The following is a 27,046-nucleotide window of genomic DNA, read 5'->3' on the forward strand; positions in this document are numbered from 1 at the left end:
TGTCAACATTACAACAATGGAAGAGAAAATAACCATTCTCACTGAATGCTACGCGAACTGTAGCATATTACTTGACCAGTTCAGCGTTCTACTAAAGTCTTGTCCAGAAAAAACATACACGGAAACTGAATTTGATTTGGTACTGTCAGATTCGCCAATCGTACGTTGCTTCAAAAACAGTGACGAATGGAACGAACTGTACAAACAAGTGAAAGCTATCATCGCTACGGTGACAAAAGAAAAAGCGAACCTCCTCAAATTACAACCTGTTCCTAAGAAGTTCGCAAACAATAAAGAAAAATCCATTCCTACTATATCTCAGGCGCACATTGATATTACAAAAGAGGCCAGAAATGCACTGGAACGTATGATAAGCCAGATAGATGATATACTGAAGAAATATAACTTCACATTGAAACATAAATCCGCTTTCAATTTGGCCGAATCGCCTCAGCATCCAATCCTTACGAGCTTGATTGAATTGACTGACTATTTGACAGGAACCATCAAAAAGATTGACGATTTAAACCAGCCCAATAAAGATTCAAACACAGAGGACTTGACTGACAAATTGATAAGCAACACTAAAGATGTAGTCGCGAATTTGCTGTTAATCATCCAATCGGTCTACAAGAAGCATTTGCCTAAAGGCAAGGAAAGCAACGAGCTTCTGAATGAAATAGATGACAGTGAAAAAGAAGTTGAAAGGGAAGATTCTAAGGAATTGCTGGAAGNTTAGTAACACTAAAGATGTAGTCGCGAATTTGCTGTTAATCATCCAATCGGTCTACAAGAAGCATTTGCCTAAAGGCAAGGAAAGCAACGAGCTTCTGAATGAAATAGATGACAGTGAAAAAGAGGTTGAAAGAGAAGATTCTAAGGAATTGCTGGAAGACAATCATTTAAGAGAGCTTCTTCATGAACAAATAATGAATGACGGGAAGCTGTTACAGTTGAGGGTTTTGATTGAAAAATGTAAAGGTTTACTACGTGATTACGTGGAGTATGTAGCGTCAACAAATGACGTGGAGAAGGGAAGAGATACGGTCATGAGAATGGTGCCAATATTGGAACAGGCGGTTCTGTTCGTGCAGTATTTCGTGACGCAGAAAGTGGCAGTTCATAGGGTGTCGTGCAAGATGCTGTCTGTCTTGCTGAAGATATTCTCGGACTTGGCTACCAAAGGGTAAGTGTAGTTTTCAAACTGTCTAAAATTATTTTTGAGTTATTCTTCTTTAAATTCTGTTTCAACGTGTATGGTTTGTTTAATTTAATTAAGAAAAGTCAAATTACGAGCAGAGCTTAACTACAGGATGTGGTTTTGTAAAACAACGCCCATTTCAGGGGTGGTAGTATACACGACACTGTATGTAAATGTATAGTACATACGGATACACAATAACATTTTCCAGTAACAGCATGTTGTGTTGTAGTAATATAAAAAAAAATCTCTACGTGAACAACCAACCACATGACGTAAATCAGTTTGTATTTTTTCTCCTTAAAATCAAAATAATATAATGAAAAGATAATCTTATAAGCAGGTTTATTATTTTTATAGTGTAAGGGTTTAGATTGTTTCATCCACGAAGACGCGCCTCACCAATTTTTCTTTGAGGGAAGCGCGGGGAACGGGGAGTTTGATCCGAGCAATCCGAACGTCATTATTGTAGTGTGCGTGTGCACTCATGGATAAATTTAGCGTGTACCGATAACATTCAAACATTAGCGGAAGAATGATGGGGCGCGTCTTCGTGGATGAAACGATCTATGCCTGCTTTAAAATAAGTAAAGTCATTTATAAAATTATTTACTAATATGTGTAACACACATTGTGTATTGTAGATTCTGCAAGCCTTCAGACATGGAAGAGGAAGGGGAAGGTGAAGGCGGACCAGGAAAGTTATCAGGAGGCACAGGCCTCGGGGACGGCGAGGGACAGAAGGACGTCTCGGACCGGATCGAGAACCAGGTAAGACTTAACTGCAGTACAGAGCGGTTACATCAAGCGATTATAAAACTTGACTGCTTGGTATAGTTCTTGCAACTCACGAAGGCTAGTGAGCTTTAGGTACTTGTGTGTGTACGTGTACATGCACATAACGATAGTGTAATGTCTATAGTCTGGTCTGTGAGCATGTAGAATTTTGTCCAATGACCCCTAGCTACCCATCCTTATTGCTCGCGCGTAATTATGTTGCTATTGCGCTCGCACACTCACTGCGGGTGCCAGTCGCACAGTCGCGACAGCAATATAATTACGCGCGAACGATAAGGATGGGTAGCTAGGGGTCATTGGACAAAATTCTACGTGTTCACAGACCCGGCTTTACCAAAATTTTTGAAAAACGAATAGTAGCGAGCCACCACACATGTAAAACTCACTCGCCTTCGTGAATTGCAACAACTATACATGGTTCATATTTCATCGACCCATTTCGACCCTTTATTTATTTATTTATTTATTTATTTATTTATTTATTTAATGAGCAACATAATAAGCTTACAGAAAACCCAAAGCGCTTACATGTTTAGTCACCACATCGAATACAATAAAATTATATATAGTCAAAAAATTACACAAATTATTAGATTAAATTAAAATTAAATTCTGTTTAAACAGAATTAATTAATTAACAAATTCTAGATAATAAACAAATCGAGATAAAATTAATATAGATACAGTAGAACAGAAAAATTATGGATTATAATGTCACATGTCAAAAAAAAAATCATTATATCAAGCAGGTCATCATTATCATTAACAATGAGTGTCATTGAGTGATATACAAAAACGTTTAAAAATAAATCCAATATGGTCGTCAAAAATGTCAATATCCTCGTGCTGAGCGAGCAAGTCACCAATGAACTGCAGGGCACGGGCAGTGGGCGCGTTAGCCCCACGTTGTGTACGGACGAGCGGGCGCGCGAGCAGCCGCGGCCGCCTGCGCGGCGCAACCAGCCCGCCATGATCTCGGGGGATATTTGCAGGGACTAGGAGACCCACCCTTTCTAAAACCGCCGGGCAATCGATGGCATTACGCATGATAGCAATGTAATGCTTAAGCAGAAGCATCAGCAAGCATCTTTAAAACCCTCGTTGAAATATAGACCGTAAAAGTTACCGTATAATAAAATCGATCGTTATTGACTTGATTCTACTTGGTGATTATGTTGGTGCATCTCATTTTCATGTGATTAGATTATATCATCATAAATATTTACAGGACCAATTAGAAGATGCTCATCGCCCTGGCGAAGAAAAGAAAGACGAAGAAAAAGATTGCAAAGAAGAAGAGAAAGGTATCAACATGACTGACGATTTCGATTCGCATCTTCAAGACGTTGACAAGAAAGGTAAAGACCAATAAATTTTACAGATGTCACAAATTATGCTTTCCTTAGTTTAATTAAATGCTCAAAAATGTTTTCCCTTTTTGTAGAAGGTGAAGACTCGAATGATGAAGATGATGACGAAGACGACCCTGACAAGCAAATGGGTGAAACTGACAATGCAGCTGAAAAGTAAGGACAAAATACTTGTTTTAACATAATATTAACTTTAAAGTATAGTTCTTGCAACGCACGAAGGCGAATGAGCTTTACTTGTGTGTGTAAGTATACTTGCACATAACGATAGTGTAATGTCTACCAAAATAAAATAAAAAGAACAGTAGCGAGCCACCACACATGTAAAGCTCACTCGCCTTCGTGAATTGCAGCAACTTTAATGTAAGTAATAATGGTTTGTTCTAAGTCCGTCTGGCTAGCTACCACCATCTTATCTAAGTCTGTCGCCATAACGACAATGTTAACAGCATTGTTGTGTTCCGACAGTTAGAGGTAAGATAGCCAGTTCCTCCGTGGTTGAGGATTCCGGGTGAAGCTCGCTTCCACCTTCGGCCTGATCGTCACTTACCATCAGGTGAGACAGGCCAAGAGCTTCCTCGTTGTGGATAAAAAAAAACTTAAATAAAAATAATCTAATGTTTCAGGTTAGATCAGCAAATATGGGGTGACGAAGAAGATCTTGAGGACGACCAAAGCAAGAAAGAGTCAGAAGAAAAAGGTACCGGCGAGAGTACTGGCGAGAAAGAGATGGGTGCTAAGGATGAAGAGCAAGGCACTGACGATGGGAAAGAAGGAAAGGATAAAAAGAAAAAGAGAGACATCAATGAAATGGACGAACCGGAGGTCGATGATGACCATGTAAGTAGTTATTTATCGGCCGTTTGGTGTAGTGGTTCAGAACGGACTACTATGCCGAGAGGTCCCGGGTTCGATTCCCGGCCGGGCAGAAATTGAAATGATGAATTTTAATTTCTGTGACGGGTCTGGGTGTTGCTATGTATAATATGTACGTATTTAAAAAAAAAAGTATATAAGTAGTATATCCGTTAAGCTAGCACCCATAACACAAGCATATTAATTGCTTACTTTGGGGCTAGATGGCGCTGTGTGAGATTGTCCAAAGATATTTTATATATACAACGTGTCCCAAAATTCAAGGATAAGCCGGCGCTGCAGGATGGACATAGTCATGACTACTTTAGGAAAAATAAGGAAAAAAATCTATCTCAATTATTTTTTAACTTACACAATAAATTATGAAATTCGACGGAAATTGACACCCCTTATGATATTTTACATTACCACGACCACAATTTTTCAAATATTCCTGTTTTTCTGTTTATATCGGCAACTTAAGTAGTGCTGCTGTTCACCCCAACCCTTAATACCCCCAGAATCCTTGCAGTTTTTACACAAAAGTTAACCAAAATATGTTATTTCCTTAAAATTTTGAACGATTTTTACTTTCACTCCACTTTGACTCATCGTTTTGTAAAAAAAAAGTATGAACACTACTGCGGCAAGTTTTTTATAAAGTTGACGCAACTATCCAAGATTCCAAAATGGTATAATACTCTAAGAAACCTAGTCGCAAAAAAGATATGCGTACCATTTTTACAAACACTTCGCTTGTTAGTTAGAACGGGATAAATCTGGCAACTGAATTTATAACCAGTTCTCCTTAACCAATTGAGCTGAAATTTGGTATACTTGTGTAAGTACGATGACAATGCAATATTATGGTACCATTGAGCTGGATGGAGTCTGGAGGTGGCCATAGGAACTCTTAACGAAACGGCGGAATTGCATCTAGTTTGGGTTCGTTGGACTTGTTTTTTCGAGCACTTTAGTGCTAGATGATGTCCAGGGTCCTGATGATGAAGTCAAGGGGTGGCAGGAGCTGGCCATAGGAACTCCTAAAGAAGGAACGGAAGGAACGGCGGAAGCTTATCGAGTTTGGGTCCGTTGGATTTGTCTTCCCGAGCACGTAGGCCATGAGATTGAGAAACAACTAAAAAGTTTAAAATAAAGTTGTAATAAAAAAAAACTTTTTTAAAAACAAGCTTGACTTCATTTGAAAATTATAATTGACTTCATCATCAGGACCCTGGACATCATCTAGCACTAAAGTGCTCGAAAAGACAAGTCCAACGAACCCAAACTAGATGCAATTCCGCCGTTTCGTTTAGAAGTTCCTACGGCCACCTCCAGTCTCCATCCAGCTCAATGGTACCATAATATTGCATTGTCATCGTACTTACACAAGTAAACCAAATTTCAGCTCAATTGGTTGAGGAGAACTGGTTTTAAATTCAGTTGCAACATTTATCCCATACTAACTAACAAGCGAAGTGCTTGTAAAAATGGTATGCATATCTTTTTTGCGACTAGGTTTCTTAGAGTATTATACCATTTTGGAATCTTGGATAGTTGCGTCAACTTTATAAAAAACTTGCCGCAATAGTGTTCATACTTTTTTTTTACAAAACGATGAGTCAAAGTGGAGTGAAAGTAAAAATCGTTCAAAATTTTAAGGAAATAACATATTTTGATTAACTTTTGTGTAAAAACTGCAAGGATTCTGGAGGTTTTAAGAGTTGGGGTGGACAGCAACACTACTTAAGTTGCCGATACAAACAAAAAAACAGAAATATTTGAAAAATGGCGGTCGTGGTAATGTAAAATATCATAAGGGGTGTCAATTTTAGAAGAATTTCGTAATTTATTGTGTAACTTAAAAAATAATTGAGATAGATTTTTTTCCTTATTTTTCCTAAAGTAGTCATGACTATGTCCATCCTGCGGCGCCGGCTTATCCTTGAATTTTGGGACACGTTGTATTTTTTTTATTTTTTTTTTATTTAATTTTTTTTATAAAGTCAATGGAGTGTTTAACACACACGTTCTATGTATTTGTTACATAGATTTTGTCGTAATAATTAAATTAGAATTATAATAAAAAAGTAACTATATTTTACGCGATCTAAACAATGTTTCTCTGTTCCAAATCGAAATGAGTTTTTCTTCACTTTAAACTGCACAGTTTCTCAGATTCTATTCTTCTACGTTTTTATGTGAGTTAGGTCATTTTGTTTTAGGGCTTATTTTCCAATTATCTAATAACTTTTATCTGAAAAATAAAATTAGCACATTGACAGTTTCAGTATGGGAAATATGTCAAAATTACAAATTTATTCCTCAGTTAAAAGATATCGCTGACTATTGAATCAGCCCTTGTAATCTATTGCAATTTGTTTATCAGGTGGATCCATACCACGGCAATCAACAGCAGATGCCTGAACCGGAGGACTTTGAAATGCCCGACAACTTGAATTTGGACGGCGAAGAAGGGGAAGATAAGGTATGGCTTATAATGACACTGTGACATCTTATGTAGTTATAATACGGGTGAATTTGCAACAAAAAGTATAGTCTGATGTGTTGTCTATTGTACACACGACCACACTGTTAACTATCCATTTCCGTTTTTGCTCTCGCTCTCATCAAATGGTGATACTTTGCGATAGAACGAGACGACATGACAGGCAATGGTTAGTTAACACTGTTGCCTATGGTACATTGCGAGCGATTGAGAGAGATAGATGTTGCGTCTTCAAAGGCTGTAAACAACAAACTTACAATCACTTATTTACATATGACTGATAAAACTTAATTATTTACCTTCGAATTTTGTTTACATGAATCGATATTTCTTTATTAGCTTGTATTGTGATGATTCGATAGAACAAGCGTTCGTTTTCTTCTAATATTAACAAACATTTTGCTTTTACAGGAAGGTGAAACAGAAACCGAAAATCCGTTTGAAGTGGACGTAACCAAAGACGACATCCCCAAGGATCAGGAGGAATCTACTCAAGATGACAAATCTCAAGACGAGGGCAAAGGAGAGGAGCATGGAACCGAGGTGTCAAGCGACAGCGAGGGTGAAGAAAACGGTGATGGTGATAGCCAAGATAAGGTAAAGTACTAAGCAATAAATTTTATTTCAGACTTTTCCTATAAAAATAGATTCATACCACAAGTAAATTATTTCCACTATCAACAGATTCCATGGTGAGGGAGTTATGCGATTCAATAATAATGCAATGCATATTTGCAATTTTTTTACATTCCTTGTCGACTTTTATGACCAAATTATTTTTTCAATTTATACATGCCACACTATTACTACTCACTTCTATACTACTTCAATTGAAAATAATACAGTGTTAGGTATAGAATTGTATTCTTCGATTGCTGGTTCATATCCGGCTCGAAGGACCATTTCCTTATTAACAATATAACTCCACAGTCGCAAAACAACGAAGACGACACGACGCAAACAGAGGCCGACACAGAAACAACGCAAGATGACGGTCAAGATGGCGGCGATGAAGACACCTCGCAGCCCGAAGACTCCGATATGACGCAGCCCGAGGACTCCGATATGACGGAGCCCGATAGTGCTGAGCAGGATCTGCCCAGGAATCCGGATAAGATGGACGAGGATGAACAGGAAGATTCCGAGCAGAAAAGTCGAGAGGATAATGTAAGTGCATTTACTTAGCTATTTTATTTTTCCGGCTGAGAATTGAAAATTAGTCCCACATTGTCAGTACCGAACACTAATAATAATAAATCATTTATTTGAAAATATTTTTAAAAATCCAAAGGTTTTATTTTGAGTAATAATATTAAAGTAATATGATTGATGATGAATTTCATGCAAATGTCATTTAATGATGAATGGACCGTTGGGATATTGTGGTTAATCCATTCCTAACTCAACCATGAAAATATGCACTTTCTTCTCAGCACTTGCAATATGTTTCTCTCGAAACTGGTGGGGCTCAAAGGATAAAGGGAAATGCCATCCGGCATTAAGTCCGCCACAGTGCATTGTTTCTATGTGTGCTAAAGTTTAAATTAATAAATAAATATGTACAGAGCCCCTTATGAGCTACTTTTAACAATTTTATTTCATTGCAGAATCCTCAAGCAAACCCGTCCAATGACGACCAGTCGGCGGAAGATAAGGCAGAGAATGCCCAGATGGATAGAGGCACGGACGATAATGTTGAAACTAACGCGGATCAGAAGAAGGATGAAGAGTCTGCGCCTTTTGTAAGTTATTTTGTTATTGAGAACTTTACTAGTTCCCTTCTTTATAAGTATTGTGTAGAATATCTGTATGTCGGTTTCTTCTTAAACTTGGCAATAGGTTTCTGCTGGTTAAACTGTGACCTGTCATTTATATGAAAATGCAAGAAGTAGAAGTAGAGCGGTTAACAACTAAGGGTAAGGGGGATTAGGAAACCAGGTAAAATGTTGACCAGTTTTCGAGTCCACATGTAATACATACGTACCTACTTGAACTCCCCCTGATCCTAAATAACACACTGATCCCGACAAGGTTAAATAACTTAATAAGAGTCTTCTGGACTTCTTTATAATAGACTAGCTGACCCGGCGAACTTTGTTCCGCCTTAATGGCAATAAATAAGCAGACTTTTTTTTAAATTTCGAACGGGATAAAAAGTATCCTATGTCCTTCTCCTGGCTCTAAACTACCTCCCTGACAATTTTCAGCTAAATCGGTTCAGCCGTTCTTGAGTTATAAGTGGTGTAACTAACACGACTTTCTTTTATATATGTATATAGATTCTACTTTTAAACACCAATATCTCTGATGATCATCTCAGTCATCTCACCCATCTTGAACTCGTTAAATATCAAGTTGAGAGAGATGACTGTTCTATTATTTTAATATTATCCTATGTTTATAAAGGAACAAGCCCAAGAGCAAGTGGGTGAAGACAAACAGTCCATGGGCCGATCGGAGCTCGACCAAAGCGACAGGGGACACCGCGGCGAGAAGCAAGCGGCGAGCCGGGCCGACCGCGCGCAGCAGAAGCGGGACAAACACGACAACAAGCCCGGGAAGACTGACCAGGAACGCACGCTGGGTAAGTAAAACTAGGTTATATTAGGCAGATGATAATAGCGCAGCAGAAGCGGGACAAACACGACAGCAAGCCGGGGAAGACTGATCAGGAACGCACGCTGGGTAAGTAAAACTAGGTTATATTAGGCAGNCCATTTTTTTTCATTGCAGAATCCTCAAGCAAACCCGTCCAATGACGACCAGTCGGCGGAAGATAAGGCAGAGAACGCCCAGATGGATAGAGGCACGGATGATAATGTGGAAACTAACGCGGATCAGAAAAAGGATGAAGAGTCTGCGCCTTTTGTAAGTTATTTTGTTATTGAGAACTTTACTAGTTCCCGTCTTTATAAGTATTATGTAGAATATCTGTATGTCGGTATCTTCATAAACTTGGCAATAGGTTTCTGCTGGTTAAACTGCAATGTGACCTGTCATTTATATGGAAATGCAAGAAGTAGAAGTAGAGCGGTTAACAACTAAGGGTTGGGGGATTAGAAAATCAGGTAAAATGTTGACCAGTTTTCGAGTCCATATGTAATACATACGTACGTACTTGAACTCCCCCTGATCCTAAATAATACACTGATCCCGACAAGGTCAGCGATCAATGCATTTAAGTCTGGTCGCCATCGCTGCACGCCGGCTGATCGCGTATGATCGCGTTGGTTTGGCCGAACCTTTAATAAGGGTCTTCTGGACTTCTTTATAATAGATTCTAATTTTTACATTAACACCAATATCTCAGTTATTTCACCCATCTTTAACTCCTTAAATATCAAGTTAAGATATGTGAGATGACTGTTCTATTATTTTAATATTATCCTATGTTTATAAAGGAACAAGCCCAAGAGCAAGTGGGTGAAGACAAACAGTCCATGGGCCGCTCGGAGCTCGACCAAAGCGACAGGGGACACCGTGGCGAGAAGCAAGCGGCGAGCCGCGCCGACCGCGCGCAGCAGAAGCGGGACAAACACGACAACAAGCCGGGGAAGACTGACCAGGAACGCACGCTGGGTAAGTAAAACTAGTTAAATAATATTAGGCAGATGATACCAGCGCAGCAGAAGCGGGACAAACACGACAACAAGCCGGGGAAGACTGACCAGGAACGCACGCTGGGTAAGTAAAACTAGTTAAATAATATTAGGCAGATGATAATAGCGCAGCAGAAGCGGGACAAACACGACAACAAGCCGGGGAAGACTGACCAGGAACGCACGCTGGGTAAATATAACTTGTAGATAACATTAGGCAGATGATATCATAAGGGAACAACCTCAAAAGGAAGTGGGTAAGGATAAATAGTCCATGGGCCGCTCGGAGCTGGACCAAAGCGACAGGGCACACCGCGGCGAGAAGCAAGCGGCGAGGCGCGCCGACCGCGCGCAGCAGAAGCGGGACAAACACGACAACAAGCCGGGGAAGACTGACCAGGAACGCACGCTGGGTAAATATAACTAGTAGATAACATTAGGCAGATGATATCATAAGGGAACAACCTCAAAAGGAAGTGGGTAAGGATAAATAGTCCATGGGCCGCTCGGAGCTGGACCAAAGCGACAGGGCACACCGCGGCGAGAAGCAAGCGGCGAGGCGCGCCGACCGCGCGCAGCAGAAGCGGGACAAACACGACAACAAGCCGGGGAAGACTGACCAGGAACGCACGCTGGGTAAATATAACTTGTAGATAACATTAGGCAGATGATATCATAAGGGAACAACCTCAAAAGGAAGTGGGTAAGGATAAATAGTCCATGGGCCGCTCGGAGCTGGACCAAAGCGACAGGGCACACCGCGGCGAGAAGCAAGCGGCGAGGCGCGCCGACCGCGCGCAGCAGAAGCGGGACAAACACGACAACAAGCCGGGGAAGACTGACCAGGAACGCACGCTGGGTAAATATAACACGTAGATAATATTGGGCAATAAAAGGAACAAGCCCAAGAGCAAGTGGGTGAAGACAAACAGTCCATGGGCCGCTCGGAGCTCGACCAAAGTGGCACAGGACAACGCGGCGAGAAGCAAGCGGCGAGCCGCACCGACCGCGCGCAGAAGAAGCGGGACAAACACGACAACAAGCCGGGGAAGACTGACCAGGAACGCACGCTGGGTAAATACAACACGTAGATAATATTGGGCAATAATTCCGTAAGGGAACAAGCTCGAAAGGAAGTGGGTAAGAACAAACAGTCCATGGGTTGCTCGGAGCTCGACCAAAGCGACAGGGGACACCGCGGCGAGAAGCAAGCGGCGAGCCGCGCCGACCGCGCGCAGCAGAAGCGGGACAAACACGACAACAAGCCGGGGAAGACTGACCAGGAACGCACGCTGGGTAAATATAACATGTAGAATAATATTGAGCAATAATTCCGTAAGGGAACAAGCTCAAAAGGAAGTGGGTAAGGATAAAATGTCCATGGGCCGCTCGGAGCTGGACCAAAGCGACAGGGGACACCGCGGCGAGAAGCAAGCGGCGAGCCGCGCCGACCGCGCGCAGCAGAAGCGGGACAAACACGACAACAAGCCCGGGAAGACTGACCAGGAACGCACGCTGGGTAAATATAACAAGTAGATAGTATTGGGTAGATGATATCGTAAAGGAATAATTCTAAGAGCTTTAAGTGGGTGGCATGGGCCGCTCGGAGCTCGAAGCGCAGCGAGTAAATAAGTAAGCACGTCAGAATGGCACGTGGGTGTGGCTAGCGGCCATTTGAGCTCTGGTTAATTTAGTCGGATGGAGCGTTTCACTGAAGACCATCGTGAATTAGGTAGCATAGCCCTAGAGTTTTCTTTTCTCTATTACAAAAAAGTTACCGACAGTAACCGACATAGCTCGCAGAATTGCTAAAATCAAGTGGCAGTGGGCGGGGCACATAGCTCGTAGAGACGATGGCCGTTGGGGCAGGAAAGTTCTCGAGTGGCGACCACGGACTGGAAGACGTAGCGTGGGCAGGCCTCCTACTAGGTGGACCGACGATCTGGTAAAGGTCGCGGGAAGAGCCTGGATGCGGGCAGCGCAGGACCGTTCATTGTGGAAAACCTTGGGGGAGGCCTTTGTCCAGCTGTGGACGTCATTTGGCTGAAACGAACGAACGAACGATTACAAAAAAGTTAGTTGACGTCACCAATCAATTGGATTCCTTTAAGAGTGTTTCTTTTAACTACCTTCAAAAAAGGAGGAGATTCTCAATTCGTCTGTATTTTTTTTTACCACAATATCATATTAATCATAATCTTTGCTTCGCTCAGGTGACGTAAACGAAAAGAAACACAAACAGAAGACGCTCAACGTAGAGCGAGACGAAGAGATGGAGGATGGCGGTGAGGGCCAAGAGGACGACGATAAGGACGCGGACGCGTACCAACACGTCAAACAGGCGAAGAAGGACGATTTACAGGTGAGGATGCTAGTAAAATGCTTAGAGAATCGATTAATATTGTAGAAAAAAAAAAAGTATTTAAGTATGTTTATATCCGTTGTCTAGTACCCATAGTACAAGCTTTGCTTAGTTTGGGATTAGAAGCGCAGTGTAAAATGTCCAAGGATATTTTTTTTTTTTTTAAATAGGTTACTTTAGCGCTAGAGGGCAACTTTAGCTCAAAACAAAATTTCGTCAAAGGCGAAGGACGATTTACAGGTGAGGATGCTAGTAAAAAGATGCTTAGAGAACCGAACAAGACTGTAGATGCGGGTTACTTTAGCTCTAGAGGGCAACTTTAGCCCATAACAAAATTTCGTCAAACAGGCGAAGAAGGACGATTTACAGGTGACGATTGTTAGATAAAGGCTTTTACAGTTGATTTGATCCTCGTTATGTTTAAAGTGATTGCAATCAGTAAAAAATACATTGAATTTCTTAAATATAGACGTTTGTTTGCTTTGATAGTTGACCTCTTTAATCCTTCAAGGCCCGCGAATCTAGACACCATAGATAATCAATTGTTATGACATTAATGAATGCCGTCTGGGACTCAAGCGGTTAACAAACGAAATAGCTCCCAAACAACTGACGCGTGCAGAAAGCATACATAGGATTATGCGTACACAGACTGTACATTTAACAAGTAATAATTCGCTGCCTGCTGCTGTATTTCCTGAACACTATAATCCGGGCGTTTTCAACGCGAGAATGAATAGGCACTTACAGGGCAGATATGTACCATCCTAGACTGCATCTCACTTAACACCAGGTGCGATTGCTGTCAAATACCTGCCTTGTCTAGCATAAAAAAAAACCTCAATAAATATAGAAAAAACCGTGGCTGCCGACAGTGCTTACAGAAGTTACTTTTCTTAAACATTATCACTAGAGTCAACTCTATGGTTTACAGGTCATAGATGCGGCGACCAAAGAGCAAGCAGATCAACAGCCGACTCTGCAGGAAGACGAGGAAACGGAAGAAACGACCGCCGACGACGAAATCCCTATGGATGTAGATGAAGAAGATTTACAGGTATATTTAAGTTTTAGTCGACCGTAAATAAAAAGTAAAACATAAAATTTTACCTGTCATCATGATCAACATTCCCGCCCCAAGACGTCCACTGCGAAACATAGGCCTCCCCTAATGATTTCCACATAGGAACGATTGGTAGGAAGTAGACCTCATAAAGGTAGCAGGAAGGCGCTGGATGCAGACCGGGTGAATTGAAAAATCTACCTGTAAAATATTCCAAATTTTAATTGTAACTTCACTTTTCAACTCAAAACTTTTTTCCCATTTAAATTTAATTAGTTCGCATTTTACCCTTTCGATTATTGGAATTTTGGGTTCAAGGTCAAGATTCTCAGCCATCAAAGTAAAAGCACGCAAAAGATAAAATTAAACAGCTCTTTTGAAACTGTTATACTATTTGAAAATCTTTCCCCACAGGTTGAGAAGGGTGAAGAATTGAAGCCCGAGAAAGTGAAAGAAGGTTCGGACAAACAGAAAGAGAAAGAAAAATCTGGCAACAAGAAAGAGGGAGCGGAAGAGAATACTGGCGAGACTGGCATCGAGGTAGAGGGCGACACTGTGCTCACTACGCATGTGCCGAGGCCGGCTGACACTAGCTTCCACACTAGGTATGAAATTTTGTATTTCTACCATCGTTAGGTGTTATCAGGTGATTAAAATAACGATTTGATATAGAATTTTCTACTTCTATGATTGGTTCTTGAGATTTGACAAATATTGTCGGCCGTTTGGTGTAGTGGTTCAGAACGGACTACTATGCCGAGAAGTCCCGGGTTCGATTCCCGGCCGGGCAGAAATTGAAATGATGAATTTTAATTTCTGTGACGGGTCTGGGTGTTACTATGTATAATATGTATGTATTTAAAAAAAATAAATATATAAGTAGTATATCCGTTAAGCTAGTACCCATAACACAAGCATATTAATTGCTTACTTTGGGGCTAGATAGCGCTGTGTGAGATTGTCCAAAGATATTTATTTATTATTATTTATTGCACTGTAATAACATATTTTAGCTGTTATGTTGTTGATCTTCAATATTTCCTTCTTGAGAAACAACTTAGCCCAAATCATTTTACGGCTGAGGTGAAAAATCCCAATGCTCATCATAGTTTACATAGCCTGAGGGTCTACTATACCACCCTTTGGTTTCTTGATGTGCGACACATCTTTGACTACTAAAATATATTTTTTTATATCATCATATCAAGACAGATATTTGACGGCAATCGCATCGCAATTTATTGTGTCTAGAAACAACAAGATGCAACAATAGAATAAGAAGCTCAAAGGGTGATTTTTGGTCAATTTCACAGGCTAGAAGAGTCCCACGAGCGTTCAGAAGACATGACCGTCGAGCAATATATGAGCATTCGGGAATGGCTGACGTCAGGCGCAAGACCCGGGCCCGGCCCGGCGGCGGCCTGGCGCTCACTATGGCAAGAGGCTGCGCCGGCGGCGAGAGCTCTTTGTGAGAGGCTGCGGCTGGTGCTGGAACCCACGGGGCGTTCAAGGAGAGCTGGTAAGTGTCTTACCCAAGAACGTGACTAGTGAGTATTCGGGAGTGGCTGACTATACTAGGGGCGGCCTGACGTTCCCTGTGGCAGGAGGCTGTGCCGGCAGCTAGGGCGCTTTGTGAGAGGCTGCGACTGGTGCTGGAACCTACTGANAAAGTTAGCCTATTAATTTAACACAGGTACGACTGTACTCAGTGTTGCACTATCAAATGCAATTGACGCGCCTCTATGCCAGGGTTTTTATGTTCCTGGTCAGGCTATAATAAATTAAATTAGAATTACAATAAAAAAAGTAACTATATTTTACGCAATCTAAATAATGTTTGTCTGTTCCAAATCGAAATGAGTTTTTCTTCACTTTAACTGCACAGTTTCTCGGATTCTATTCTTCTACGTTTTTATGTGAGTTAATTTGTTGTAGGGCTTATTTTCCAATCATCTAATAACTTTTATCTGAAAAATAAAATTAGCACATTGACAGTTTCAGTATGGGAAATATGTCAAAATTACAAATTTATTCCTCAGTTAAAAGATATCGCTGACTATTGAATCAGCCCTTGTAATCTATTGCAATTGGTTTATCAGGTGGATCCATACCACGGCAATCAGCAGCAGATGCCTGAACCGGAGGACTTTGAAATGCCCGACAACTTGAATTTGGACGGCGAAGAAGGGGAAGATAAGGTATGGTTTATAATTGGTTTAGATGCGGTTGTACAGTCATATCATAATACTGTGGCATCTTATGTACTTGTGATAGGGGCGAGTTTGCAACAAAAATGTACAGTCTGATGTGTTGTGAGCCCTTTGAGAGCGAGACAGAGAGAGTGTCAAAAGAAGCAGATTAGCTGTGAGGCTCACAATGGTCGTAATCGACAAACTAACACGTCACAATGTTTTACGTGATTGGTTTAATGTTCTCATTATTTATTTGCGCGTTTTCTTGACGTGACTTAAGAATTAACTATTCCAATATTGATCAATATTTTTGTTTTACAGGAAGGTGAAACAGAAACCGAAAATCCGTTTGAAGTGGACGTAACCAAAGACGACATCCCGAAGGATCAGGACGAATCTACTCAAGATGACAAATCTCAAGACGAGGGCAAAGGGGAGGAGCATGGAACCGAAGTGTCAAGCGACAGCGAGGGTGAAGAGAATGGTGATGATGATAGCCAAGATAAGGTAATTTAAGTAAAGCATGAAATATTTCAGACTTTTCCTATAAAAATAGTTTCATGATACAACAAGTAATTTTTTTTTTACTATCAACAGATTCCATGGTGTGGGAGTTATGCGACTCAATAATAATGTTATGCATATTTGCAATTTTTGTACATTCCTTGTCGACTTTTATGACCAAATTATTTTTTCAATTTATACATGCCACACTTACTACTACACTTCTATACTACTTCAATTGAAAATAATACAGTGTTAGGTATAGAATTGTATTCTTCGATTGCTGGTTCATATCCGGCTCGAAGGACCATTTCCTTATTAACAATATAACTCCACAGTCGCAAGACAACGAAGACGATACGACGCAAACAGAGGCCGACACAGAAACAACGCAAGATGACGGTCAAGATGGCGGCGATGAAGACACCTCGCAGCCCGAAGACTCCGATATGACGCAGCCCGAGGACTCCGATATGACGGAGCCTGATAATGCTGAGGATCTACCTCGGAACCCTGACAAGATGGATGAGGATGAACAGGAAGAGTCCGAGCAGAAAAGTCGGGAGGATAATGTAAGTGCATTTTATTTTTCCGGCTGAGAATTGAAAATTAGTCCTACATTGTCAGTACCGAACACTAATAATAAATCATTTATTTGAAAATATTTTTAAAAATCCAAAGGTTTTATTTTGAGTAATAATATTAAAGTAATATGATTGATGATGAATTTCATGCAAANAACATTAGGCAGATGATATCATAAGGGAACAACCTCAAAAGGAAGTGGGTAAGGATAAATAGTCCATGGGCCGCTCGGAGCTGGACCAAAGCGACAGGGCACACCGCGGCGAGAAGCAAGCGGCGAGGCGCGCCGACCGCGCGCAGCAGAAGCGGGACAAACACGACAACAAGCCGGGGAAGACTGACCAGGAACGCACGCTGGGTAAATATAACNCTGTGCCAGGAGGCTGCGGCTTGTTCTGAAACCCACGGGACACTCTAGGAGAGCTGGTAAGTGTCCTATCCAAGTACATGAGTATTCGGGAATGGCTGACGGTCGGCGCCTGGCGCTCACTATGGCAAGAGGCGGCGCCGGCAGCTAGGGCACTCTGTGAGAGGCTGCGGCTGGTGCTGGAACCCACGGGACGCTCCAGGCGAGCTGGTAAGTGTTCTACCCAAGTACACTGCATCCACGAGAAGAGTCGATCTTTCGGCGGCGGCGAGGGCAGTTTGTGAGAGGCTGCGGCTGGTGCTAGAACCCACGGGGCGCTCCAGGAGAGCCGGTAAGTGTCTTACCCAAGTACATGACTTTCCTTTAGTCGTATTCCGCTGTATATGGGACGCTCTAGAAGAGCTGGTAAGTTTCCAACCCAAGTACATGAGCATCGCGAGTGGCTGACTATACTGGGCCTGGCCCGGCGCTCGCTGTGGCAGGAGGCTGCGCCGGCAGCTAGGACACTCTGTGAAAGGTTGCGGCTTGTTCTGGAATCCACGGGACGCTCTACGAGAGCTGGTAAGTGTTCTTAGAACATGAGCATTCGCGAGTAACTTTCCTCTAATCATAGGACGCTGACTATGTCTAGAGGAAAGTCGATCTTTCGGCTACGTCGGCAGCTTTTAGAGAGATTGCGGCTGGTGCTGGAAGCTACTGGACGCTTTAGGAGAGCTGATAAGTGTTCTTAGTACATGAGCATCGCGAGTGGCTGACTATACTGGGGCCGACCGGCGGCGGCCTGGCGCTCGCTGTGGCAGGAGGCTGCGCCGGCGGCGAGAGCTCTTTGTGAGAGGCTGCGGCTGGTGCTGGAACCTACAGGACGCTCTAGGAGAGCTGGTAAGTGTCTTACCCAAGAACGTGACTAGTGAGTATTCGGGAGTGGCTTACTATACTAGGGGCGGCCTGACGTTCCCTGTGGCAGGAGGCTGTGCCGGCAGCTAGGGCGCTTTGTGAGAGGCTGCGACTGGTGCTGGAACCTACTGAACGCTCTAGGAGAGCTGGTAAGTGTTCTTAGTACACGAGCTTCCACGAGTGACTTTCGTGACGTTATTAGTCAGCGGACCGACTAGAGGAGAGTCCATCTTTCGGCTGCGCCGACTGTGACAGCACTTTGTGACAGGTTGCGGCTTGTTCTGGAACTTACTGGACGCTCTGTGAGAGCTGGTAAGTGTTCTAAGCATTCGGGAATGGTTAATGTCCGGCGCCTGGGCTAGCGGCGGCCTGGCGCTCGCTGTGGCAGGAGGCTGCGCCGGCAGCTAGGGCGCTTTGTGAAAGGCTGAGACTGGTGCTGGAACCCACAGGGCGCTCTAGGAGAGCTGGTTAGTGTCTTATCTTACTAAGTATAATATAAGACAAGCTTTTCAGTACTGTATTAAGGGATTCAGGGCGCGGACGTTAAGGCAGCGCTGTGTAAGGAGTTCTTTAGCAGCGAGGGCACTCTGTGAAAGGTTGCGGCTTGTTTTGGAACCCACGGGACGCTCTACGAGAGCTGGTAAGTGTTCTTAGAACATGAGCATTCGCGAGTAACTTTCCTCTAATCATAGGCCGCTGACTATGTCTAGAGGAAAGTAGAGGAGGTAGCGAGGGTGCTTTGTGAGAGGTTGCGGCTGGTGCTGGAACCTACGGGGCGCTCCAGGAGAGCTGGTAAGTGTCTTACTCAAGAACATGAATATTCGGGAATGGCTGACATCAGGCGTCAGGCCCGGGCCCGGCCCGGCGGCGGCGTGGCGATCACTGTGCCAGGAGGCTGCGGCTTGTTCTGAAACCCACGGGACACTCTAGGAGAGCTGGTAAGTGTCCTATCCAAGTACATGAGTATTCGGGAANAATATTGGGCAGATGATAATAGCGCAGCAGAAGCGGGACAAACACGACAACAAGCCGGGGAAGACTGACCAGGAACGCACGCTGGGTAAGTAAAACTAGTTAAATAATATTGGGCAGATGATAATAGCGCAGCAGAAGCGGGACAAACACGACAACAAGCCGGGGAAGACTGACCAGGAACGCACGCTGGGTAAATATAACTTTAGATCTTTTCATCCACGAAGATGCGCCCCACCATTCTTCCGCTAATGTTTGAGTGTTATCGGTACACGCTAAATCATCCATGAGTGCACACGCACACTATAATAATGACGCTCGGATTGCTCGAATCAAACTCCCCGGACCCCGCGCTTTCTTCGACCAAAAATTGGTGGGGCGAGTCTTTGTGGTTGAAACGATCTATACACCGTGTATTCACAAACATTACTATAAGGTCTTACAGTGCGCGTGGACGCTCAGGGTCCCCAAAACCTATTCATAGACGATACTTGAGTGATGGAGTTACCTTTTCTCTATAGAATACGCTTTTATGAGCTGTAATATGTATTTTAACATCTGCAAGAGAGGAGGAGATTCTCAATTCGTCTGTATTTTTTTTACCACAATATCATATTAATCATAATCTTTGCTTCACTCAGGTGACGTAAATGAAAAGAAACACAAACAGAAGACGCTCAACGTAGAGCGAGACGAAGAGATGGAGGATGGCGGTGAGGGCCAAGAGGACGACGATAAGGACGCGGACGCGTACCAACACGTCAAACAGGCTAAGAAGGATGATTTACAGGTGAGGATGCTAGTAAAATGCTTAGAGAATCGATTAATATTGTAGAAAAAAAAAAAGTATTTAAGTATGTTTATATCCGTTGTCTAGTACCCATAGTACAAGCTTTGCTTAGTTTGGGATTAGAAGCGCAGTGTAAAATGTCCAAGGATATTTTTTTTTTTTTTTTTTTTTTTAAGGAAAAATATATTTACAATATAATTTAATTTTGGTTGAGGGAGAAAAAACAAAAACCAAATAANAAAAACCGAACAGGACTGTAGATGCGGGTTACTTTAGCTCTAGAGGACAACTTTAGCCCAAAACAAAATTTTGTCAAACAGGCGAAGAAGGACGATTTACAGGTTAGGATGCTAAAAGATGCTTAGAGAACCGAACAATACTGTAGATGCGGGTTACTTTAGCTCTAGAGGGCAACTTTAGCCCAAAACAAAATTTCGTCAAAGGCGAAGAAGGACGATTTACAGGTGAGGATGCTAGTAAAATGCTTAGAGAATCGATTAATATTGTAGAAATAGGTTACTTTAGCGCTAGAGGGCAACTTTAGCTACAGGTGAGGATGCTAATAAAAAGATGCTTAAAAAACCGAACAAGACTGTAGATGCGGGTTACTTTAGCTCTAGAGGGCAACTTTAGCTCAAAACAAAATTTCGTCAAAGGCGAAGGACGATTTACAGGTGAGGATGCTAGTAAAATGCTTAGAGAATCGATTAATATTGTAGAAATAGGTTACTTTAGCTCTAGAGGACAACTTTAGTCCAAAACAAAATTTCGTCAAACAGGCGAAGAAGGACGATTTACAGGTGACGATTGTTAGATAAAGGCTTTTACAGTTGATTTAATCCTCTTTATGTTTAAACTGATTGCAATCAGTAAAAAATGCGTACCAACACGTCAAACAGGCGAAGAAGGACGATTTACAGGTGAGGATGCTAGTAAAAAGATGCTTAAAGAACCGAAAAATACTGTAGATGCGGGTTACTTTAGCTCTAGAGGGCAACTTTAGTCTAAAACAATATTTCGTCAATAGGCGAAGAAGGACGATTTACAGGTTAGGATGCTAATAAAAAGATGCTTAGAGAACCGATCAATACTGTAGATGCGGGTTACTTTAGCTCTAGAGGGCAACTTTAGCCCAAAACAAAATTTTGTCAAAGGCGAAGGACGATTTACAGGTGAGGATTGTTAGATAAAGGGCTTTTACAGTTGATTTGATCCTCGTTATGTTTAAAGTGATCGTGACCAGTAAAAAAGTCGTAGCTTTGATTGTTGACTTCTTTAACAAACGAAATAGCTCCCAAACAACTAACGCATGCGGAAAGCATACATAGCGAAATTACACACAATTAACGGTGTTTTGGTAAGTTTAATTAGTAATACCTCAATAAATATGTCAACATAAAAAATAAGCACCATGTAACTCTTGTTCTCATCTCTCATGTGTCGGTGCTTACAAAAAAAGTTAACGTTACTTTTCTTGAACATTATCACTAGAGTCAACTCACATGCTCTATGGTTTACAGGTCATAGATGCGGCGACCAAAGAGCAAGCGGATCAACAACCCACTCTACAGAAAGACGAGGAAACGGAAGAAACGACCGCGGACGACGAAATTCCCATGGATGTAGATGAAGAAGATTTACAGGTATATTTCAGTTTTAGTCGACCGTAAAACTAAAGTAAAACATACAATTTTACCTGTCATGATCAACATTTCAGCCACAAGACGTCCACTGCAGAACCTCCCATAATGATTTCCATAACCCGGTTGGTAAGAAGTAGATAGACCTCATAAAGGTAGAAGGAAGGCGCTGGATGCAGGCCGCCACCAACCGGGTAAAGTGGAAATTCTACCTGTAAAATATTCAAAATTTTTAATTGTAACTTCACTTTTCAATTTAAACTTTTCTTTCCCTTTTTATTGTTGGAATTTTGGGTTCAAGCTCAAGTTTCTGTCAGCCATCAAAGTAAAAGCACGCAAAAGATAAAAATAAATAGCTCTAAGAAACTGTTTCATTACATTGTTTTTTTTCTTTATAGGTTGAGAAGGGTGAAGAATTGAAGCCCGAGAAAGTGAAAGACGGTTCGGACAAACAGAAAGAGAAAGAAAAATCTGGCAACAAGAAAGAGGGAGCGGAAGAGAATACTGGCGAGACTGGCATCGAGGTAGAGGGCGACACTGTGCTCACTACGCATGTGCCGAGGGCAGCTGACACTAGCTTTCACACTAGGTATGAAATTGTATTTTTTTACCATTGGTATTGGCTTTTGTGGTGACAAAACTAACGACTTGATATAGAACTTTTTACTTCTATGATTGGTGTTAGCCGTTGTTCATATTCAATCTTCTTCATATTTCTATCTTGAGAAACAATTTAGCCCGAATCAGTGTCCGAGGTGAAAAATACGAATACTTATACAAACATACTCGTAGTTAACGTAGCTAAAGGATCTACTATGAAATCCCAGTCACCCTTAGTTTTTCGATACATTGCACATCTTATGCTATTAAAAATATTTATTGTGTTTAAAGGTTAGATTACCAACTATGAAGCCCAATGCCTAATGAATTGCAATTTTCAATTTCACAGGCTAGAAGAGTCCCACGAGCGTTCAGAAGACATGACAGTGGAACAGTACATGAGCATTCGGGAATGGCTAACGTCAGGCGCAAGACCTGGGCCTGGCCCGGCGGCGGCCTGGCGCTCGCTGTGGCAGGAGGCGGCGCCGGCAGCTAGGGCACTCTGTGAACGGTTGCGGCTGGTGCTAGAACCTACGGGGCGCTCTAGGAGAGCTGGTAAGTGTTCTACCCAAGTACACTGCATCCACGAGAAGAGTCGATCTTTCGGCGGCGGCGAGGGCAGTTTGTGAGAGGCTGCGGCTGGTGCTAGAACCCACGGGGCGCTCCAGGAGAGCCGGTAAGTGTCTTACCCAAGTACATGACTTTCCTTTAGTCGTATTCCGCTGTATATGGGACGCTCTAGAAGAGCTGGTAAGTTTCCAACCCAAGTACATGAGCATCGCGAGTGGCTGACTATACTGGGCCTGGCCTGGCGCTCGCTGTGGCAGGAGGCTGCGCCGGCGGCCCGGGCGCTCTTTGAGAGGCTGCAGCTGGTGCTGGAACCTACGGGACGCTGCAGAAGAGCTGGTAAGTGTTCTTAGTACATGAGCATCCGCGAGTGACTTTCCTCTAATCATAGGCCGCTGACTATGACTAGAGGTGATTCCATCTTTCGGCTGCGAGAGCGATTTGTGAGAGGTTGCGGCTTGTTCTGGAACCCACGAGACGCTCTAGGAGAACTTAAGTATCTTACCCAAGTTCATGAGCATTCATGACTGGCTGCCTTCCGGCGCCCGGCCCGGACTATGACTAGAGTCGTTAAAAGTAAAGTCGATCTTTCGGCTGCGCCGGGGGCGAGGGCAGTTTGTTAGCGGCTGCGGCTGGTGCTGGATGCAACGATTTAGTCCAAGGACGTCCAATGCTGGAAAAAGACTTTCCTTCAAGAATTTCCACAATGACCATTCAGGTGCTTCCCTTTTGTTATTTTGATTGCACAGGACACTTAGAAGCACTTACTGATTTGTTCTTGATATTCTCCCCTTTCTACAAATAATTGTTGACGTAAAACTATTTTCAGGTGACTTCCGCACCGGGCGCGCTATTAACATGCGCCGCGTCATCCCCTACATCGCTTCACACTTCCGCAAGGACCGCATCTGGCTCCGCAGAACTAAGCCGGCCAAGCGGGAATACAAGATTGCTATAGCTGTCGACGACTCCAGTTCAATGAGCGACAATAGGAGCAAGGAGCTGGCGTTTGAAAGTCTGGCGCTGGTGTCGCAAGTAAGTTAGAAATTAATTTTTAATTAAAGACAGATTGATGATTTATTTTCGGTGATTTTTGGAATTTTCGAGATCCATCCATAAATTATTGTCCTCACACCGTGTGGTTTAGAAGAGTTAGTTTTCTAGCGATAACATAAAACTACACCATTGCAATTTATGTAATTGTTAGTTTAGTTTGGTGAGTAATTAAGTGTCCATTTAGCACCTGGCCGGTGCACGGCAAGGCTGGGTTGCACCATCTTACTTTAACTTTGACAAACGTCAAAAATCTGTCAAACTCCATACAAAATACACCGGTTAACGTTATAGTTATTAGGTGGGTGCAATTCAGTCTAATTTGCTACGACCAAAATTTTCGAAAGTAAATTATGACGCACATTTCAGGCTCTGAATCTCCTGGAATCCGGCGACCTCGCCGTCTTAAGCTTCGGCGAGAAGCCGAATCTTCTCCACCCATTCACGGAGCAGTTTTCCGAACATTCCGGCTCCAAGATCCTAGAACAACTTCGCTTCGAGCAAACCAAGACTAAAGTGGCCCAGTTGTTGGACTTCTGTACTGTGCTATTTGAAGAACAAACGATACGTACTGATGCAATTAACGCTAAACTACTAGTGATTGTCAGCGATGGACGGGGTATATTCTCGGAAGGGGAGACGAAGGTGATACAGGCGGTCAGGAGAGCAAGACAAATGGGCATATTCCTTGTCTATGTTATAATTGACAATCCGGATAATAAGGTGAGTTTGTTCGTTCATTTTAATCCTAAAATAATAGATTTAAAAAATATTTTCTTATTTCATTGAATAATAGAAGAAATTGTTTATCAAGATAAAGAGTTCAAATAAGTGTATTGCGTAGTTGCTCTAATAATTTAATTACGTTCATTTTCGATTTTTTGATCTTTTTGGAAAACCAAGAGTATTTTTGGTAGTTGGTAGTACATACGTTATTGTGAAGTCTTTTTTGGCCACGCTTATGTGTTGCTAGTTTTATTTTCTACGTGTCCACTACAACAATCAATGTTTTATATTCCAGGACTCCATAATGGACATCAAACGGCCTATCTGGGACCCAGTGACGAACGAGCTAAGTTTCATACAGTACCTCGATACGTTCCCCTTCCCCTTCTACATTATACTCCGAGACATGTCCGCGTTACCCACGGTTTTGGGAGACGCGCTGCGACAGTGGTTCGAGTTGGCGGCCAATGTTGCCAGCTAAATTAATTGTAGATTAAGTATACAAAATATTTGAGACGATGTTGTCATGAATAAAATAAATAACTGGTGACTTGCATACACGGTTCAGACTCGTGGCAGGGTGACCAGAGGCAGGCATAGCGTTGTTTTATCATATAACATCACATGATAAATAATATTGGCGAGTGTGCATCTCTGTTTCAAAAAATACTTATGGGGCTTGCCACGAGTCTGTGTCGATATAATATTGTATATTGTGGCAAGTTAAAATAATAGTATTACAATTTAATCGGTTAAATATGCAACCCCTTAAACGGATTGTGTGACGGCATTCCTAGTCAAGTATTGATACAACTAACTTACGAATGCTGCCATTTGTGAAATAGCTGGCCTGTTTTAGTTTAGGGTTAACGAATGACGTCGGCTAAGATTAAGTAAGGACTGTTGACTGTGACATGGTGCGAACTGTTGAAAGGGACTGAGCGTAGCCTTGATAACATAATATAGGCTGTTTGGCACTAATGTAAGAAAGTATTCTAGTCGTCTAATGTAACAGTCAATTAATATAAATCTCGTAATGATTATGCTCAAAGGTGGACGCATTTAGCACTTAGTACGTAACGTTTTCGCTACAAGATTCCGAATTAAAAGGGCCCAGTAGCAGATTGATGATATAGCTTATTCTACAGTCATCAATGAATTCCTATTCGTTACCACATTGACTTTCCAATCATTTCTGCTATAAAAATTTAATAAATTTATGTTTATTGTCTCAATATCACTACTATCATTATTGATTGGTTTGTAATAAAAAACTACTATGTTTCTCATTGCGACTATGATAGGGATTTTATGGTGTAGTGACAGTGGGGGCGAAGTTTATTATTGTGAACTAGAAATCGACATTGTTGTGTGTTAGTTGGTTACTATTGTTAATAAGATTATTACCAAAAATGGTAACTACTATTTTTTCTATTTTTATGGCCTCTAGGTTTCTATTATGTAAAAAAAGATATTATGCGTGTTGTTTCATTTTGTACATTCTAAATGGAAAAACTTATTTTTACTGTATATTTACTGAATTACTTTAATGTGTAAGGCAGATTATCATTTATCATTGACTTTCTATACGAGAAAATGTTATTAGATAAGTATCATGTTTTCCAAATGGAACTTAATAAATGGAAATCAATACATGCCTTGTTTCAATTTTATTAATACCCTACATTAATATTTCGTTTACAAACAGACGATTAGAGGAATGGAATTAAATAAAAAAATACGTTTTAAAAAATATTATTGTATATTTGTCAACTGAACATTAAACAATATCTTAACATATTTAGCTTAGCAATATTTTGGAAATTAACAGAAACAGTACATATCGTAATGTGTTATATTTTAGGCCTAAGTTATCATTTTATAAATAAAACGAGACATACAGAGCCGACTGTAAACAATATAGATGATCCGCGAACAAGCTACCTATAATAAAATTACTTATAAATTAAAATTTTGTTTCAAACGAAACAAATCGCCGTTATGCACCACTTATAACTAAATTTCTAATATACATATACAATGCTTACTCAGCGTTTGTTTACAAAATTTGTTACAAATGATAATAAGAGCCACTTGGAAATGTAATATCACAACCCGTTCGTATACTGCCCGCAACCAAAGTAAATAAACCAAAATTTCTATTTATAATATAATTGATGTTGGACCTTGCACCACATAATCTTGCACTAAATTAATTTGGATCAAAACCCATTTAGTCCAGNGGAATAATTCGTTTTCATTTCATTTGCGGTAGGGTTAGACTGCCCCCTGCGAATGTATGTACTTACTAAAGATACTTTTTCAAAAAAGATATTTCTATTTCCAAAATTAAAGACTGGTTCGAATAATTTCGACTCTTTTGAACTCCTATGGATGGC

The 27,046-nt window shown here is 41.7% G+C and overlaps 1 protein-coding gene across 1 annotated transcript in view; it reads left to right on the top strand.

Annotated features, from left to right (window-relative positions):
• LOC114351009 (midasin) overlaps window positions 1-25,218 on the top strand; it is a 59,285-nt gene extending 34,067 nt beyond the window's left edge. The window contains exons 29-45 of the mRNA XM_028302040.1: window positions 736-1,186; window positions 1,846-1,972; window positions 3,228-3,357; window positions 3,444-3,525; window positions 3,996-4,209; window positions 6,614-6,712; window positions 7,145-7,330; window positions 7,664-7,900; window positions 8,341-8,475; window positions 9,140-9,317; window positions 12,546-12,694; window positions 13,629-13,751; window positions 14,172-14,362; window positions 15,071-15,276; window positions 23,698-23,903; window positions 24,291-24,644; window positions 24,943-25,218. Of these exons, the coding sequence (XP_028157841.1) occupies window positions 736-1,186; window positions 1,846-1,972; window positions 3,228-3,357; window positions 3,444-3,525; window positions 3,996-4,209; window positions 6,614-6,712; window positions 7,145-7,330; window positions 7,664-7,900; window positions 8,341-8,475; window positions 9,140-9,317; window positions 12,546-12,694; window positions 13,629-13,751; window positions 14,172-14,362; window positions 15,071-15,276; window positions 23,698-23,903; window positions 24,291-24,644; window positions 24,943-25,128 (3,254 nt within the window). The 3' untranslated portion in view covers window positions 25,129-25,218. The remainder of the gene's footprint in view (window positions 1-735; window positions 1,187-1,845; window positions 1,973-3,227; window positions 3,358-3,443; window positions 3,526-3,995; window positions 4,210-6,613; window positions 6,713-7,144; window positions 7,331-7,663; window positions 7,901-8,340; window positions 8,476-9,139; window positions 9,318-12,545; window positions 12,695-13,628; window positions 13,752-14,171; window positions 14,363-15,070; window positions 15,277-23,697; window positions 23,904-24,290; window positions 24,645-24,942) is intronic.
• Window positions 25,219-27,046: the final 1,828 nt, after the last annotated feature.

Source organism: Ostrinia furnacalis, unplaced genomic scaffold (genome assembly GCF_004193835.3).
Source record: "Ostrinia furnacalis isolate ACB-3 unplaced genomic scaffold, ASM419383v2 OfSCF1066, whole genome shotgun sequence".
NCBI classification, from domain to species: Eukaryota; Metazoa; Arthropoda; class Insecta; order Lepidoptera; family Crambidae; genus Ostrinia; species Ostrinia furnacalis.